General features: G+C 43.9%; 2 protein-coding genes across 3 annotated transcripts; one reads left to right on the top strand and one right to left on the bottom strand.

Moving 5' to 3' along the window:
- Nucleotides 1–973: 973 nt before the first annotated feature.
- LOC120690241 (ras-related protein Rab11D-like) lies at nt 974–5063 on the top strand. Its single transcript, XM_039972827.1, has 2 exons — nt 974–1393; nt 4367–5063. The coding sequence occupies exons 1-2, from the start codon at nt 1179–1181 to the stop codon at nt 4803–4805; spliced, it is 654 nt and encodes a 217-aa protein (XP_039828761.1). The 5' UTR covers nt 974–1178; the 3' UTR covers nt 4806–5063.
- A 4054-nt stretch (nt 5064–9117) lies between these two features.
- Nucleotides 9118–11149, bottom strand: LOC120692159 (homeobox-leucine zipper protein HOX8-like). Of its 2 annotated transcripts, none has more exons than XM_039975397.1 (3): nt 10890–11149; nt 10224–10630; nt 9118–10103 (listed from the first exon to the last, which is right to left on the bottom strand). In XM_039975397.1, the coding sequence occupies exons 1-3, from the start codon at nt 10948–10950 to the stop codon at nt 9687–9689; spliced, it is 885 nt and encodes a 294-aa protein (XP_039831331.1). In that variant the 5' UTR covers nt 10951–11149; the 3' UTR covers nt 9118–9686. The 2 variants fall into 2 exon arrangements, with proteins under 2 accessions (XP_039831331.1, XP_039831330.1); XM_039975396.1 differs by having other exon boundaries at nt 10224–10633; nt 10890–11147.
- Between the last annotated feature and the right edge of the window lie 4604 nt (nt 11150–15753).

Here is a 15753-nt window from a genome sequence, read left to right on the forward strand (position 1 = left end):
AAAATGTGTTCGAGTGATTGGTATGAGACGGCTTCGAGAGTTGCAAGATTCAGGGGGGAATATCTCTTGAAAATTAACTATGTTCACATTGCATTGAACTCTTTTCTTTTATGAGTTTTCCCATAAAAGTATTCTCATATAAAATTTTTAATGAGACAATGTTAACATAAGTATGTCCTTTCTCTTGTTTTCCTCACCGGTGTTTTTTTGGAGATATCAAAAATAGCACAAAATACTTCTTAAATTCATTGAGTTTATTTTTTTTGCGAGAAAAATTCATTGAGTTTATGACAGAGTATTTGTTTGAAATCTTTCTTTTTCCCACGGGGTTTTGGAAGATATGACTCAGTTAATTTCAAGACTTGGATTCGATCAAGGAGGAGTGTTAATTTTGAAAAAGTGTGATCTCACCCGAGTGGTCAAAAGCCACAACCGTTCCCGCGTAGGAGCATGGCAAAGCTCGCGCTCGTTCATGGCGACGTGGGAAACAGGTCACGATCTCAAGATCGTGGGGTGTGGAGAGTTTGAGTGGGAACTGCAAGAACTTTGAACACCATTTATAATCTATAAATAGCTCCCTATTGATCAATGAAAGAGCTGTTCATTCACTGATTATATTTGTGTTCATTTCATTTACACAAAGCATCACAACACTTTTCATCCTTAGGGAGCAGGAGTAGGGGTGAAATACGACAGGGGCAACTTCGTCATTGTGCATCCTCTAAGCCTAGCAACCCTAGGGGTGGTAAAGGGCCCAATATTTTGAACTGGAAAATCTAAAGACCGGGCTCTAAAATAGCCGGACTTTAATTTTATATAATTTTAAACTAAAAAATTTAAGAGTCTTGTTGGGCTGTAAAGAAGTCACTAGCGTCATGGTCCATTATCACCCCTAAGCAACCCCCAGTGGGCCCACTAGATCACGGCCGGTGCACGGTAACCACCGCCGCGCCTACTGCCAGCCAAACCCAGCCCGAGGGCAGGAGGGGCCGACAGAGCAGTGCGTCTCCCCCGCTTCCTTCGTCTCATCTCAAATCTCAAATAAAAAAAAAATCCAAACCAAAACCCCCACGCGCACTCCGCCGCCTCACTGCAGTCCTCCCTCCGAGCCTCCGCCGCAGCCTTCGTCGTCGCGTGAGCGAGCGGCCGAGCCAGCGGACCCAGGAAGGGAGGAGGCCATGGCGGGGGGCGGGGACAAGGTGGACTATGTCTTCAAGGTGGTGCTCATCGGCGACTCCGCAGTCGGCAAGTCGCAGATCCTGGCCCGCTTCGCCCGCAACGAGTTCAGCCTCGACTCCAAGGCCACCATCGGGGTCGAGTTCCAGACGCGAACGCTCGTCATCGAGCACAAGTCCGTCAAGGCGCAGATCTGGGACACCGCCGGCCAGGAGAGGCGAGTCCCTTCTCTTTCCGCGTTCCGCCGCTCCGATCACGGGGGCTGATGTTCCCGTAGAATTAACCCCCCCCCCCACCCAACCCACCCACAAAAAAAACAAAGGGTTTAGGAGGTGGTGCCCAGCAGTGAGCAAAGCGCCTAGTCATTTTAAGCTCTGTTTCTGTCCATTTCGCAATTTTCGGCGTTCAGATCGGCCCATTGTTCGTGTGATTTTGATGTGGTGTGCGCGGATTAGCTGGGAAGGATTTCTGGTACACCGCTGTTGCACGGAAGGTGGTTAGTAGAGTTGCAGATCTCCGCATTCTTGTGGTTGAGGAACTCTGCTTAGCTTGCCTTACCTTTCACCCTACTCAAGTGAATAGAACGGAGAGTAACCTGTGACACTGATCCTGGTTCTGCTAGTTGTACCAGCCTGCTTAAAGTGTGGGTGTGGGTGTGGGTGGGTAGTTAGATGTAGCAGTGTGAATGTGAACTTACATGATACAGCATGAGTGTAGTCTTTGCCAGATACTAGAACTCCTGGACTTGGTGTCAAACTTAGCAACCATGGCACTCCTGCCATGAGTGAATGAAACTACTATTTAATCTTTTTTGACACCTGACATGCCACATAGATTCCTTGGTGGACCTATTTCTTGTGCGTTCTGGTAATCAAACAGATGCAACAGTCAGCACTGTGAATTTAGCTGAAATCATGGTGTCATGACCTCACGGGTAGGATATGGGATACTCTTGACTAAAAATACTGGCGTGCTTTTGTTCCATGCTGTGTCAAATTCAGCAAGTTGTGCATGGCATTCTCGTTTGTCGAGAGTGGGTAAAATGGTGGGTTTTGTTTGCTAAATAACTAAATATTGATTCATGGGACTAGTACTATGGCCCTCTTGCCATAGGTTGTAGTGTGTGGCAGCACATTATCAAGAGAATCGTCATTCATCAATAGAGTTGCATGTTGTTTTGTGCTAATGCTATACTAGAAATTAAGCTGCCTAGATACAATGTTCAAGAAAACGCTAGGCGCTAGCCTATTGACTAGCGCCTAGGAAGGTTAAATGTCGACGTTAGACCTCCGTTTAGCGTTTCATCTCAATTAAATGACGTTTAATAATGTCTTTTTGAACCTTGCCTAGATAAATATTCACAGGATGTAAAATCTCACCATATATTCCTTGAGATCAATCAGAAACAATATTAGAGCTATGATGGGAAAAGATATTCATACAGCAGTCTGCTCTTTGAAGGATATTAATTTTACATACGATTAGTAAGCTGATGCAATGAATTCATTAGTAGCTCCGCATATTTATTTCCAAAAAATATCAAATGCATTCTTTGGTGCCCCTACCTATTTCCTAGCAAGCATGCAAAAATTAGGTATGTTTTGCTTTGATGATGCAATTTGTATATTAATGACTTTAAAGAGATGTAGCTTTGTTGGCACTGATGATTGTTGGCAAATTTGAGTGATTGAAAGAGTGAGCATGGAAAGGTTATTGGATTTGCTGTATAGGATTTTAACTTCGTTCATACTAATAGCATATTTTGACTTCGTTCATACTAAGAGTGAACAGTTAGGTATTGCTAATTTTAACTTCGTTCATTGTAATAGCATATTTTGACTTTTGAGACATTAATGCATGATACTGTTAGGGTATAACTTGCTCCAGTCATTTAGCTGGCAACTATTGGTCCACTTTGCAACCTCTTTTAACATTGTCGGCGTAATTGATTTGTTGGATGCCTTGGGGCCTGGCTGAGTGGCCAAACCAGACCAGTGTGGGCCTGGTTCTGTGCATTCAGGGTGGCGTGTTTAGTTTGCATGGCCCATGTGAGCCAGCTTGATCTTGACGGCGTTTGGTTGGCTGGGCAAAGGACAGATGGTCACAGTCTGCAATGCATTTCACGCCCACGTGTGCCTCAGGCTGCAGCCCCTCAGCCTGGCTTGAGGGCAAAGTCCAAACTCCATGTTCCTGTCTTGCTTAACTCTCCTAAGGGAATCAGGCACCACTCGGTCCTGTCTGTAGGGTCTGGCTTGGCAACCAAACATGACCGTCCTGCACCAGTTGGGCCTGGCCAGGGGTTGGGCCACCCAATCAATCATACCTTCTATGAATTGTGTTAAAATACGCTCATGTAACTTTGAATGTGGTTTCGACTTTCCCCCTTTGGTTCTCTGCAGACTATCTAAAGTTTATTTGTAACAAATGTCATGAAATTATTCAACTAGGATTCAATGAATCAAATTTGAAATTGGCATGCTAGTAGTTTGAACATTTTGTAGATGCAATTTTAATTAGATTTTCCTCCTGCAATAAAGGCTTACCTTTGTTTAGTTTAATTTTGGTGTGTTGTTTTCTTCTCTGTAGATTGACATTTTCACCTCTTGCCTGAAATTGGACAGTTCCTTTTGTTTATTTTTCCAGTGATTGCACACAGTAAATGTCATGGCCTAAGTTCTACTTCATTGTTCATGTTTATTCAACCACTGAATTAAGAAGTGTGCGGATATATGCATTCACGTACGAAGTTTCTAACAGGTGGATTCATTTACTCGAATAAACAACAATTACTGGTGACAATTTGTTCAAATGCTTGTTGTAGCTATTCTTTATGCTTATGGTTTCTAAGTGCAGAAATGCTTGCAACCACAGTAATATTTTGTTCAGGCTGCTGCAGTTGCTATTTTCCTGTTATTTGCGTTTATTGTTTGAACTGTATTTTCTTTTGCACCTATATATGTGATAGACAATAGGCTACTTACAGCTAATTCCATGCGTTGGGTATTGTGCATGTCTACTTATCTAGACAACTGTCTTATCTGTACTCACAATTGTCACCCCGTAGAAAGAGAAATGTTCCCAGTTGAGACATCACGTCATAGCATTTCACACTTCATCTGAACCATCATATCTTTGTTTAACCACCTAATAACTTGGCAACCTCTCATGCTGGTTATTTCCACTACTACAGGTATAGAGCTGTCACAAGCGCATACTACAGAGGTGCTCTAGGAGCTCTGCTAGTCTATGATATCACCAAACGCCAGAGCTTTGACCACATTCCTCGTTGGCTGGATGAGCTCCGTGGCCATGCCGACAAGAACATTGTCATCATGCTGGTTGGCAACAAGAGTGACCTCGAGGAGGAGCGTGCTGTGAGCACCGAGGATGCCAAGGAGTTTGCCGAGAAGGAGAACCTCTTCTTCCTGGAGACATCCGCGCTGCAGGCCACCAATGTCGAGAACGCTTTTCAGACTGTCTTGACAGAGATCTTCAAGATCCACAGCAAGAAGAACATGGCGGTGGACCCCAAGGCCAACGGTGCTACCCCGTCACTGGCAGGGAAGAAGGTCCTCGTCCCAGGCCCAGCCCAGGAGATTCCCAAGAGCAAGTGCTGCAGTTCCATGTGATATCTTGCCCGGATTTCATTGGGTTTGTGTGCGTCGAAAATATTCATGTGATGTTTCTGGATGTATATCTCGACTGGAATAGGCTTAGATTTGAATGACTGGTTATTTTGATGTTCGGATTGAAGGGGTCGATACCATAGTTTAGATTTGTCACTCGTCTCTATGGTGACACGAGGACAGGGAGCGGGGAGAAAAGCACTATTTGCATAGACTTGTGGAATTAATTACAAATAGCAATGCACGCCGATTGTTCAATGATGTCTTGAAACCCTAATGAACTGTGGCTGCAATGTACGCCGATTGCTCAATGATTCCTAGAAGCCACTGTCTGTGACTGACATGCATCGAACATTGAACTCCTTCCGTGTGCATTGAACACCGAACACCTTCCATTTCAAGTCAAACTTCTCCTAACCATGTGATGCAAGTGATGCAAAATGGAGGACAAAATATTAAGCAAATGGAATTAGCCTACTATGCTTTTAACCTCCTCCATCTATTCCTCAACCACACAACCTCCATCTCACTTCGATCCACTTGCCGATAGCACATTAGCACCCACCCACTTGTAAGACGAACAATATACTCCTTCCATCCAACTATCCAAGGCCTATTAGCAAATCTGAAAAATCCAAAAATACAAGGCCTATTCCCATTTTTCCTTGGAGTCAGAGGACGCTGGACGCTTCGTTCTGGGCGTCGAAGCACGCAACGTTCTGGGCGTGGGCGTCGAGCCGCTCGTCGATGTCTGCGTCGCCGCCGTTCGTCGGGCTGGGCATGGACGTCGACGTTGAGCTTCTCGTCGGTCTGGGCATCGAGCCGCACGACGGGCTGGGCATGGAGGAGCATGACTGCTGGTTGACGTTCTACTCTATGCCGATTTATATAGACCATGGATTTTCGGGTTGGAATGGCGGGGGTTAGAGAAAAATTTTGAAGTCTGAAATTTGGGGACTGAAACAAGCGATGGTGGGTGAGGAGAGGCGATAGCAGGGTAGAATTATTCGCGAGTTTGGCGCTGCATAGCCGATCCCAGCTGCCGGACTCAATCAAGCCCGATCGTCTCAAACGAGGAGGAAGTAAATACTCCTCTCTCCTTGCTAATTATTCCTTGGTCTTTGAGCCATCAACAAATGGGGCTTGGATAGTTGGATGGAGGGAGTAACAAAATATGTATAAAGTAAATAAAAGTAACAATGCACATAGATTTTCTAATCACCCCCTTTTTCCTTTTTAAACCCAAATCGTTCTTCTATAACTTTTTCCCTTTGTGGCATATTTTTTTCACCGATATGATCCCGCGTTTGTGTGGTTGAAGGGGAACATGGAACATGCCACCCTACTTGCTACCTAGCCTCTTAGCTGCCTCACATGCCACGAATCTTCCACAGCTCAATCATGATGACATTAACAAAACCGCAAATCATTTTCTTAAGACATCTTTGGTCTCTTGAGATTAAGTTTACTAAAGCTCACCATAAACAAGAGGGAATGTGCCCACTTCAATTTCCAGTTACCGCTTACCACTCTGTCAGAATATTTTGTGCGTGTCCGTGCGAGAACGCGGCGACACTTCAATTAGACCCTCCATTGACACGGCCCATGCTGCCGTGCAAAGAAAATGGGGCCAAGCTGTACACAGCGGGCCCACCGGATGGGTCCTGCCGGGCGGAACGGCCGAGATCTGCCGATCTCTTGCTGTGATGGCCTAGGGGGTCAACAAGTGTCCGCCGCCGTACTGTGCTGGCTATGTGCTGTGATGTCGTCCACCGCCGCGCTGCTACCATCCAAAACGACGACGCCGAGCACGACTGACTCGCTGAGGATAAAGGAGGAGGAGGGCAGCCCGGCTGCCGGTCATGGAGGTGGGCCGCCCCTGGCCTAGCTGTTTGCGAGGCATGCCCATGTGTTTCCAGGGTGATGTTTTCCATTACAAAGCTATATAAAATGGGCGTAATTTGTTTGCAGATTGATACGTTTGTTTCCAGGGCAATATTTCCACAGCAAGTTTTAATTACTGCATGACCAAATCGGAACCTTGACCACTAATCTCCTCAGTTATATATAAAACATAGAAATACTGTAATGCTACAAAACTGCCTTTTCACACAAATCTGTGCATAACATTTTTAACGTGTTCGATGCTATTTCCAAAAGAATAGGGAAGAAAACGAGTGGAAGCGATCATACATTATAAATTATTTTGATTTTCATGATTTTTCTCGGAATGGAATTGAATATCTTGTCGAAAACAAATATAGCATCGAGAGCCAGTGAAAAGACCTCGACCCTAGTGGTTAAAGCACCTAAGTAGCATCCATCAAATCTAGACTGAACTCCCTATGGAAATGAATTAAATAGATCCAAAATAAAAGTTACTAAAAAAAGTTAGGGCTTCCCCTACTAACTTTGGTCAAAAATATGATATATCAGGCCAAAACACTAATTGGTGCTAAAATGTGATATTTAGTACCGGTCGGTATCTTGACTCGGTACTAAATGGTTGTACACATGTTACTTCAAAAGGAAATCATCTTCCATCCAATTGCATGTGTTGTGTAGTTGGGATAAGGAAGGTTTGTCGAGGGCGGAGGTCATGAGTTCGAACCCCATAGACCGTGAAATTCGTGTGCCTTTTTTGGCGCAAAGCCGCTTTGGCGGCACTAACTGGCCAGTGTTCTAGACCGACACTAGTGCCTAGGGTTGAAAACGGTCGGAATCGGTCGGGATAACCCCGTTACCGTTTTCACTTTTACATTTTAATACGAAAGCGATATCGAAAACGAACAAGTCGAACACGAATACGAATACGGACTCACGGTATATCGAAAACGAACCAATTCGAACGGATAAGTGTCGAAAGCGAACGGTCTACGAAAAGGTAAAACGGAAACACCGACCCGTACGATCGTGCCAAGTCATCCAATAAACTCGACATGAGTACATAAAAATATATAGACAAATGACGGTACATAGTCACAACCACAACTCACAACCGGAGGAGGGGCTGGCGACGACCGAGGACGACTGGACACCGGAGTCGAGGCCTCAGGGGACAAGAGCCAGAGAGGCGGCTGGCGATGGTAAGTGGAGGGAGAGGCGGAGAGAGGCAGCGGGCGAGGGAGGGAGGCGGGGACATCAAGGCCTAAGGGGTTGGGTTTGAAACTAGTTAGGTTTAAGCTGAAAAAACGGTATATCCCGAATTAGTGAAAACATGATATCTCGATCAAATACGGGAAATACGAAAATGATCGGAATATAGGTCAAACCGTTTCCGTCCCATTTTCGAATTTGACATCCCGTATTTCGTATTGATTCCGAATTTGTCCGAAAATATGAAAACGGACCGGTAAAATGTAGAAATCGGAACGGGATTTATCCCGACCGTTTTCAACCCTACTAGTGCCTAGTTCTCTAGGTGTGAAAGAATCCTCGGCTAATCCTGAAGACCTCACGGGATGGAAATTGGAGGTCTCGGGTGACCTTCGAAAGGCGTACAAATCACTCTACAACCATCGAAGATATAGAAATCCCTTCAAGATCAATCGAAGGTGCATGAAGACACGCGTGGAGCATATATAGACTGCCAGAGTTACCTTTGAGGTCACATGAGAAGCATGATTCGGTGGGAGTAAGCAATTTGTGTACGTACATAAAAGAGTATTCACTCAGCATCCAAAGAGTGGCATATATACACACGCTCGTTATTATTACTTTGTCCACTTCAAATGTGCTCTCCTCGCAGAGATGAAACTTGAATCAAATAAACTAGACCGCTAGCTCCCGTACACACGCTCCGCATCACATTGCATTCAAACTCAGGTGATGTCAAGATCACCCAATGACGACGTCGCCGCTCATGCACACACACACATATGAAAAGTATTGCGGGCAGATATGTTGGATCCATTGGCTTGGCTCATTGCGCGCGTCGCTTTCCAAGATGCATCTAGAAGAGATGCCGCGGGCCCCACACCAGGCCGTATCTTATTATACTGGTAGGCATTGCCACCCTTGCGTCGCTGGTCTTCCCCGGAGCATTTTACAATAATATATATTGCGTGGAGGGCCGGGCCGCATATGCTCATCTCCCCTATTCCTTTCGGGCAGAGCTAGCTAGTAGAGACCTTTATTTCTTTGCGCCGTGACATGGTACTCGTCGCTGTCAGGGTGCCAACACGAGCTTTGCATTGGTTTACTTCACTTCCATTGTTGCCTAAAGAAGCACATCCTAGGAGGAAAATCTAGGCACAAATACGGCATGTGAAAAGCTTACTTTTACCACGGATAGACTTCAAAGTTCAAATCCAAGGGGCTAAACTTTACTCTCACTCGTTTTTATTACTTTTTACCCTTGAATCCTTGATCCATGATCTACCTCCACATATATATTTAGTATTTGCACTATATATAAAGTAATAAATGATTTACAACAGCTAGGCTTTAACTTGTAATAACCTAGCTAGTAGACCAAGTACTGCCGCCTACCCCCAAGGCCCCAAAGCATCCAGTTTACATTTACACCCTCAGGCATTCCCTTAATCCTCTCTTAGTCTCCTTACTAATCCCCTCTCTCTCTTTGTCTGTCTCTCTCTCTCAATTTGACATGCATCTGACAGAAGCATATATATACTTGTCAACAGTATATGAGAGAGAGAGAGAGTGAGACTGAGAGATGTCTAAAGAATTAACCCAGGAGAGCGGGGTAACCGTCAACCAAGACCAGTATAAATAACCTATCTCCTCCTTCCGTGGTCTATTCCCCAGCCGGTAAAAAATATAGAAATTGACCCTACCTAGTTACCCCCCATGCATGCATGTACAGCGCCATATTTTTACAGAAATTGTGGACATCAATTCTCCCCAGCCAACAGCTCACCTCTACCAACCCTCACCGCCGTACCAGCTGCCGAGGCCAGCGGCGCCCTGCTCCGCCTCTGCGAAGAAACCGTCGGCGGCGGCAGCGCTGAGGAAGCCGTCCGCTTCCTGATCCAAATGTGAAACCCCATGGTACAAGGAAGTAGGAAGAGAGGAGCTCAGGGAGCTCGATGAGGCCAGGAACGAGGTGAAACCCGTGAAGCTCGGGTGGAGTTGGTGCTGGTGCTGGTGGTCGAAGGCCGTGCCGGAGTACGGCGACGCCTCCTCGTTGAACACGGCGCTCGAGTCGCTGTCCGTAGACCCGTCCTTGTACACAGCGGCGGCGGCAGCGGCTGTCCCCGCCGCGACCGGAAGCATCTCCTCCGCGGACTCCAGCTTCACATCCATCTGCCTCTCCACCTTCTCCCTCAGCTCCCTTATCTGGACACGGACACATGGCTTCTTGGTCAGTCAATTGATCTATACGGCAACAAGCGTGGCGAGGTACAAGCTACAAGCCAGGTGGAGTGAAGGCCTGAAGGGAGCTCGATCCGTCCGTACCTCGGCGGCGAGGGCGTCCTTGTCGCGGCGGAGCGCGTCGCATTCGGCCCGGAGCGCATCGTGGCGTGCGCGGAGCGCGGCGAAGTCGCGCTCGATCTGCTTGGTCTTCCAGCGCGCGCGGCGGTTCTGGAACCAGACGGCGACCTGGCGCGGGTGGAGGCTGAGGTCGCGCGCGATCCGGGCCTTGCGCTCCGGGTCCAGCTTGTTGTCCACCTCGAAGCTCCGCTCCAGCGCTCGCACCTGATCCGCCGCCAGACGCCTCTTCTTCTCCCCGAGGCCGCCGCGGGAACCTGCGAGCTCCTCATCGTCGTCCTCCTCGTCGTACGCCCCGGCCTCCATGTCATCGCGATCAGCTGCGGCGGTGCCATCGCCGTCCACTCCGTGCCGCTCCATGTACCTGCAACTGTCTTCTGCAAGAAAGAGAGATAAAGAGTAGATTAATGGCCAAGTTGTGTAGCCTGTTGTTAATTTGATGTCTGTCACTCTGACACTGATCCCTATGGTTTCATATATATTCGTCAAGATGTATATTAATAATATGCTCAAGATATAGAGCAAAATGTAGAACTGAGAAGCAAGCAAATCATTCGCCATAAATTTGTTGTATTTTTCATAGTTGCATGCAATTGAAGAACAAATGTAGTGAAATTTGAACTTGTTGTGTACCTTGTTGATCTGTGGTTGCTTGGCTGACCATTGAGGATCCTCTGCTGGTAGGCCTCTTCATGTGTGTTCAATTCTTTAGGGAGAAATGAAGCAGCAGAGAGATGGATCTTGCTACAGGAGAGAGGCAGAACAGAAGAGCACCGCACTTGTTGAGCTAGAGAGAGAGGGGCAGGAGAGCCTGGATCTACAAGTAAACAAGCTGGCACTATAGAGGGCCGGGGCCGGGGAGAGAGGTGGGCAGGGAAAACAAGCATGCAAGAGGCCAAGGAGATGTATAAATAAAAGCAGCGGTTGGGTTGGGCATGTGGCTAGTGTAGAGATGGCATGTGGCAGGGATATTTGATGCCTAATATGTTATCTTTGACAGGTAAGGGTTTCGTAGTTTATAAATGTCTCTCTAATTTCCTTAGAATTGTTTGTTGTAATTACAATGTATACAAAGAGGGCCATAAATTCCTTAATTCTGTCCAAGTGTCCATACAATTTTATGATTCACTATCGTGGATTTGCAGCAGAGACTCATACATTGCAAAAAAAAAAATTCTTAACTTCTAATAAAATTCTTGTATGAGTGGGTTAAAAAATTGTGTACAATCCTACATGGCACTGTTGTGATTTATTGCATGTGCATGTGTCATCAAATCGATCATACTTTGCTCAAGATCATTTAACTTGTTTGCACTATTACATTTTGCAAATATACTATCATGAATGTATTATTGATGAAATACATGATGAAAGTCTCACTACTACAGAAATGCTAATTTGTCCCGGTTGGGAAACCCTTATTGTCCCGGTTTCCCAACCGGCCGGGAACGCCAGGCCGGGACAAAAGGGGGTCCTTTTGTCCCGGGTCTGGCAACCGGGACAAAAGGTCCCTTTTTTTCTTGTTTTTCTTTTCTCAATTTTTTTTCTATTTCAATTATACTTTTGCATTTCAATTAAACTTATGTATTGGAATTCAGTGTATATGATCTCCACTAATATATACATATGTATAAATACATATGCATATATATATACATATATATATAGTTACTTATATAATATTTGTCCTAGATAGTTTTCATATATAAATTAATTCACTTATATATATATGTATACACATATCTATACATGTGAATTCCTTTACATATGAAAATGTCTAGGACCAATATTATATAAATATATATATATTTATATACACATATATATTATTGGAGTGCTTATATATATAATACATACATACTCATAAATAGAAATTTAATACATACACACACATATATATTTACATAGGTATATTCGTTCTTAATTACATATATACGCGTATATTATCATATTTGCTACGATTGTCAATATTAGATAATCCATCATAGTAGAATTCGCTTTTTGGATTGAGGATTTGCTCAACAATAAATCCGGACAATTGTTCTTGAATCGCCATAATCTTTTCCTCCGGTATGAGTTTATCGCGCATCTCCTCGACCTATGGAAAAAGGGGATAATTAATTTCGACTAATTAAAATACGAGTTCAAATATTAACAAGTTTTTTACTTACTTCCTCCTCCCAATCTGTCCAGGCCCTTGGAGGACCTATCAGACCATGGATGTTCTCGCATACATAGTATGCACATAAATTAGTGCCTTGTTTCTGCCTCATACACTTTAAGATAGAAGAAATTATCAGGTATTTACATGAATATATAATAAAACTAATGAATCGTGCAACGAATCATCTAAGTGCGTACCGCAAAATCTGTCTTGATCTTCAATTTTTTGTCAAATTTGCCTGAATGATTTTTAGCGAATTGTTTCCAAATCCTGTGCATGATTAGAATAATTATAGTCAAGTAAGAAAGTGATTCAAATTATCGGTCATTGACAGAGTAGTGGTAGAATTACTTTTTCATCATGTTAAGAATATTTTCGTATTGTTCTGGATTTCTCCTCAATGAGTCCATAACCACGAGTAGGCTCTTCTCGGGAATTATGACAATTAGGACCCCGTGTTCACTGTAAGATTATACGGAGGCAGTTCTTAGTAGTTAAGGTTCCAGCATTCCCGGAAAAGTGGTCGTCATCGAATGCACCGATTCCAGCATTCCCGGGAAAGTGGTCGTCATCGAATGCACCAATTCCAGCATTATACGAAGGCAGTTCTTAGTAGTTAAGGACCCATGAATCAATAACGACGAGTAGGCTCTTCCATGGGAATATCGTCATCGAATGCACCGATTCCAGCATTCCCGGGAAAGTGGTCGTCAAAATCTTCTTCTTCATTGTCTTCCATGGTAACCCCCTGTTCTCCGTGCTTCGTCCAACAAACATACTTCTCCATGAAACCATTTGCGAAAATGTGGCTATGTAGGATTCTTGAAGATGAGTAATCCTTGTTATTGTTGCAATGAACACACGGGCAGCACATAAAACCATTCTGCTTGTTTGCCTCAGCCACAAACAAAAAATAATGCAGGCCATCAATGAATTCTTTCGAACGTCGGTCAGCATTGTACATCCATTGCCGGTCCATCTGCATTTTAAATAAATCGATTTGAATTCTTTACACATATCGAATAAATAAAATATATCAAACCTAAATTAAACTAAATGTAACATAACATGAATAATTAAAAGATCTGCAATATCCATCATACATCTTGATTAATTAAAAGGAGTACTTAATCCATTACATAACTTAACAATGGAGTACTATACATAAAACTTAAAAATTCGGACAACAACACATATGTTTTCAACCGTCCTTGCGTTGGAACGCAGAATGATCTAAAGGATTTCTTGCAGGCGCAGAAGAAGATGGCAGAGCTGAAACCTCCGAGTTTGGTGGTGACGAACTGTAACGCCGCAATAAATCCTCAAGATCAAACGGTGGTTCCTCGCCCCTTGACATACATTCTCTATATTCTTTTTCCAAATAATGGAGTACTGCCCTATGAAAAGCACTAGGTTTTTTGGACCGACGACCTACTCGAGTTGTGCCCTTCTCTCCAGAAGGACAACGATCACCCCCACCGGCGCCACTCCCTCCAGCTGCTAAAGCCATATTTTACTAAAAAATACCTTTATTTTCCACAAAATTATAAATTATTACCATTACAATGCAAATAATATTTACTATTATAATTACAATGATCAGATTAATAACTCTTGCAAATAACAATGAAATCATATAAAAAAGACGGAATGTATCATTAATTGAAAGAAATCTCTAATTAATTGAAAGAAATCTCTATAACTTCTAATTACTTTGACACCCTTCTGTTCCAGAAGTACACTCTTTTCAATATCCAGAAACCCTCTAGAAGAAAAAAAACCTTTATTTCTGAAAATGTATATGTCAGTAACCTCAACCCTGCGGTGATGACACTGCCTTTCGGGGGGACACGGTGCAGTACAAGGATGTCACCAATCGGCCAGTCGCAGCACCAACATTTACGATTAATAGGCACAGCACTTGTCACAGGCAGCGTGCTCGTTGATATGCTCTCAGTACAACAACGGCCATGCTGACTGCGTCAAATGCTGTCTTCTTATCAATCGGAAGTGCTGGTGATGCAACCAGCCGATTCGCGACGTCCTTATAGCGCATCGTGTATCCCCGAAAGGTAGTGACATCACCGTTGGATGGAGATTAACGACGTATACTTGTTTCGAAATAAAGATTTTTTTAGCTTCTAGATGGTTTCAATGTGAGCCTGAATAAATACATCACTAGAGTGTCAAAATAATCCATTCATAATAAAAAAATTCTAATATACTCATTTCATTAATTCATTCATGAATACAAAAATCAACTATCCACAATATGGTCATATATACAAGTACATCACATGAAGTGTCTACACTCATTCTAAAAATTTCTACTATCCACATACTCATCTAAATCTAAAAGAAAATCACACCTACATATGCAATCTAAATGTCCAAGAAATGAGCTAGCTACACATTTTCTCTATTTCTAAAGCATGAAATGAGCTATACAAGCCAAGGAAGAAGAGAAAAACAAGCCCCAAACCTTTAGCGCCGATGGATGGACGGGGAATCAAAGATCTTCACAAATGTGGTGAAGAAATGAGCAAGAACTCCTCTCTCCCGAGGCAAGAACAGAAAGAACAAGTGAGCTGAATGGCTTGGTCGGGGGGAGAGGGAAGGGGATAAGGCGGCCAAGGAGTTTTGTCCCGGTTGGAGACACCAACCGGGACAAAAGGGGGGCTTTTATCCCGGTTGGTGGCTCCAACCGGGACAAAAGGCTGCGCGGGCCTTTTGTCCCGGTTGGAGGCACCAACCGGGACAAAGGGCCACCCTTTGTCCCGGTTGGTGCCTCCAACCGGGACAAAAGGTCCCTGTCCCCCGGCTAGCCGTTTGACCCGGGACAAAAGCCACATATTGTCCCGAGCCCAAAGGCTGTCGGGACAAATGACCTGGAACAAAGACCTGTTCTGTAGTAGTGTCTAGACTTTTAATATCAAATAAAACCACTTATTCTTCATAGACTGCCTTCCTACTACCATAAAATTTTGGTCTAATTTTTGGATTGCAATTCTGAGAACCTAGCATACAACACTCACTACTATATTATGATGACTGTTTCTATTCCTTATACAAAAAACAATGGTACGAAAAGAATCAAAATTAAGTCCTCTGCCCCCACGAAAACATTTTGTATTGCATAATTTTGGCCTATTCCAAGTAAGAAAACTTTCAGAATTAGTATATTATTTATGGACATGGACTGTTTGGTTAGCACTATGGCATAAAGAGGAATGCTAGTGTGCCACTCTTGTAAATTTTGTGTTAAAAAACTAGTTAGACTAAAAATGCTGTATGGACTGTGTTGGGTTTGGTATTTTTAAAGGAATATTTTCC

Source organism: Panicum virgatum, chromosome 9N (assembly GCF_016808335.1).
Source record: "Panicum virgatum strain AP13 chromosome 9N, P.virgatum_v5, whole genome shotgun sequence".
NCBI classification, from domain to species: domain Eukaryota; kingdom Viridiplantae; phylum Streptophyta; class Magnoliopsida; order Poales; family Poaceae; genus Panicum; species Panicum virgatum.

Coding starts and splice junctions, on each gene's coding strand:
- LOC120692159 (XM_039975396.1), bottom strand. CDS start 10,950: ATGAAGAGGCCTACCAGCAGAGGATCCTCAATGGTCAGCCAAGCAACC. Junction 10,634..10,889: donor AGCAACCACAGATCAACAAG/GTACACAACAAG, acceptor TCTTTCTTGCAG/AAGACAGTTGCAGGTACATG. Junction 10,104..10,223: donor AGGACGCCCTCGCCGCCGAG/GTACGGACGGAT, acceptor GTCCGTGTCCAG/ATAAGGGAGCTGAGGGAGAA.
- LOC120690241 (XM_039972827.1), top strand. CDS start 1,179: ATGGCGGGGGGCGGGGACAAGGTGGACTATGTCTTCAAGGTGGTGCTC. Junction 1,394..4,366: donor GACACCGCCGGCCAGGAGAG/GCGAGTCCCTTC, acceptor CCACTACTACAG/GTATAGAGCTGTCACAAGCG.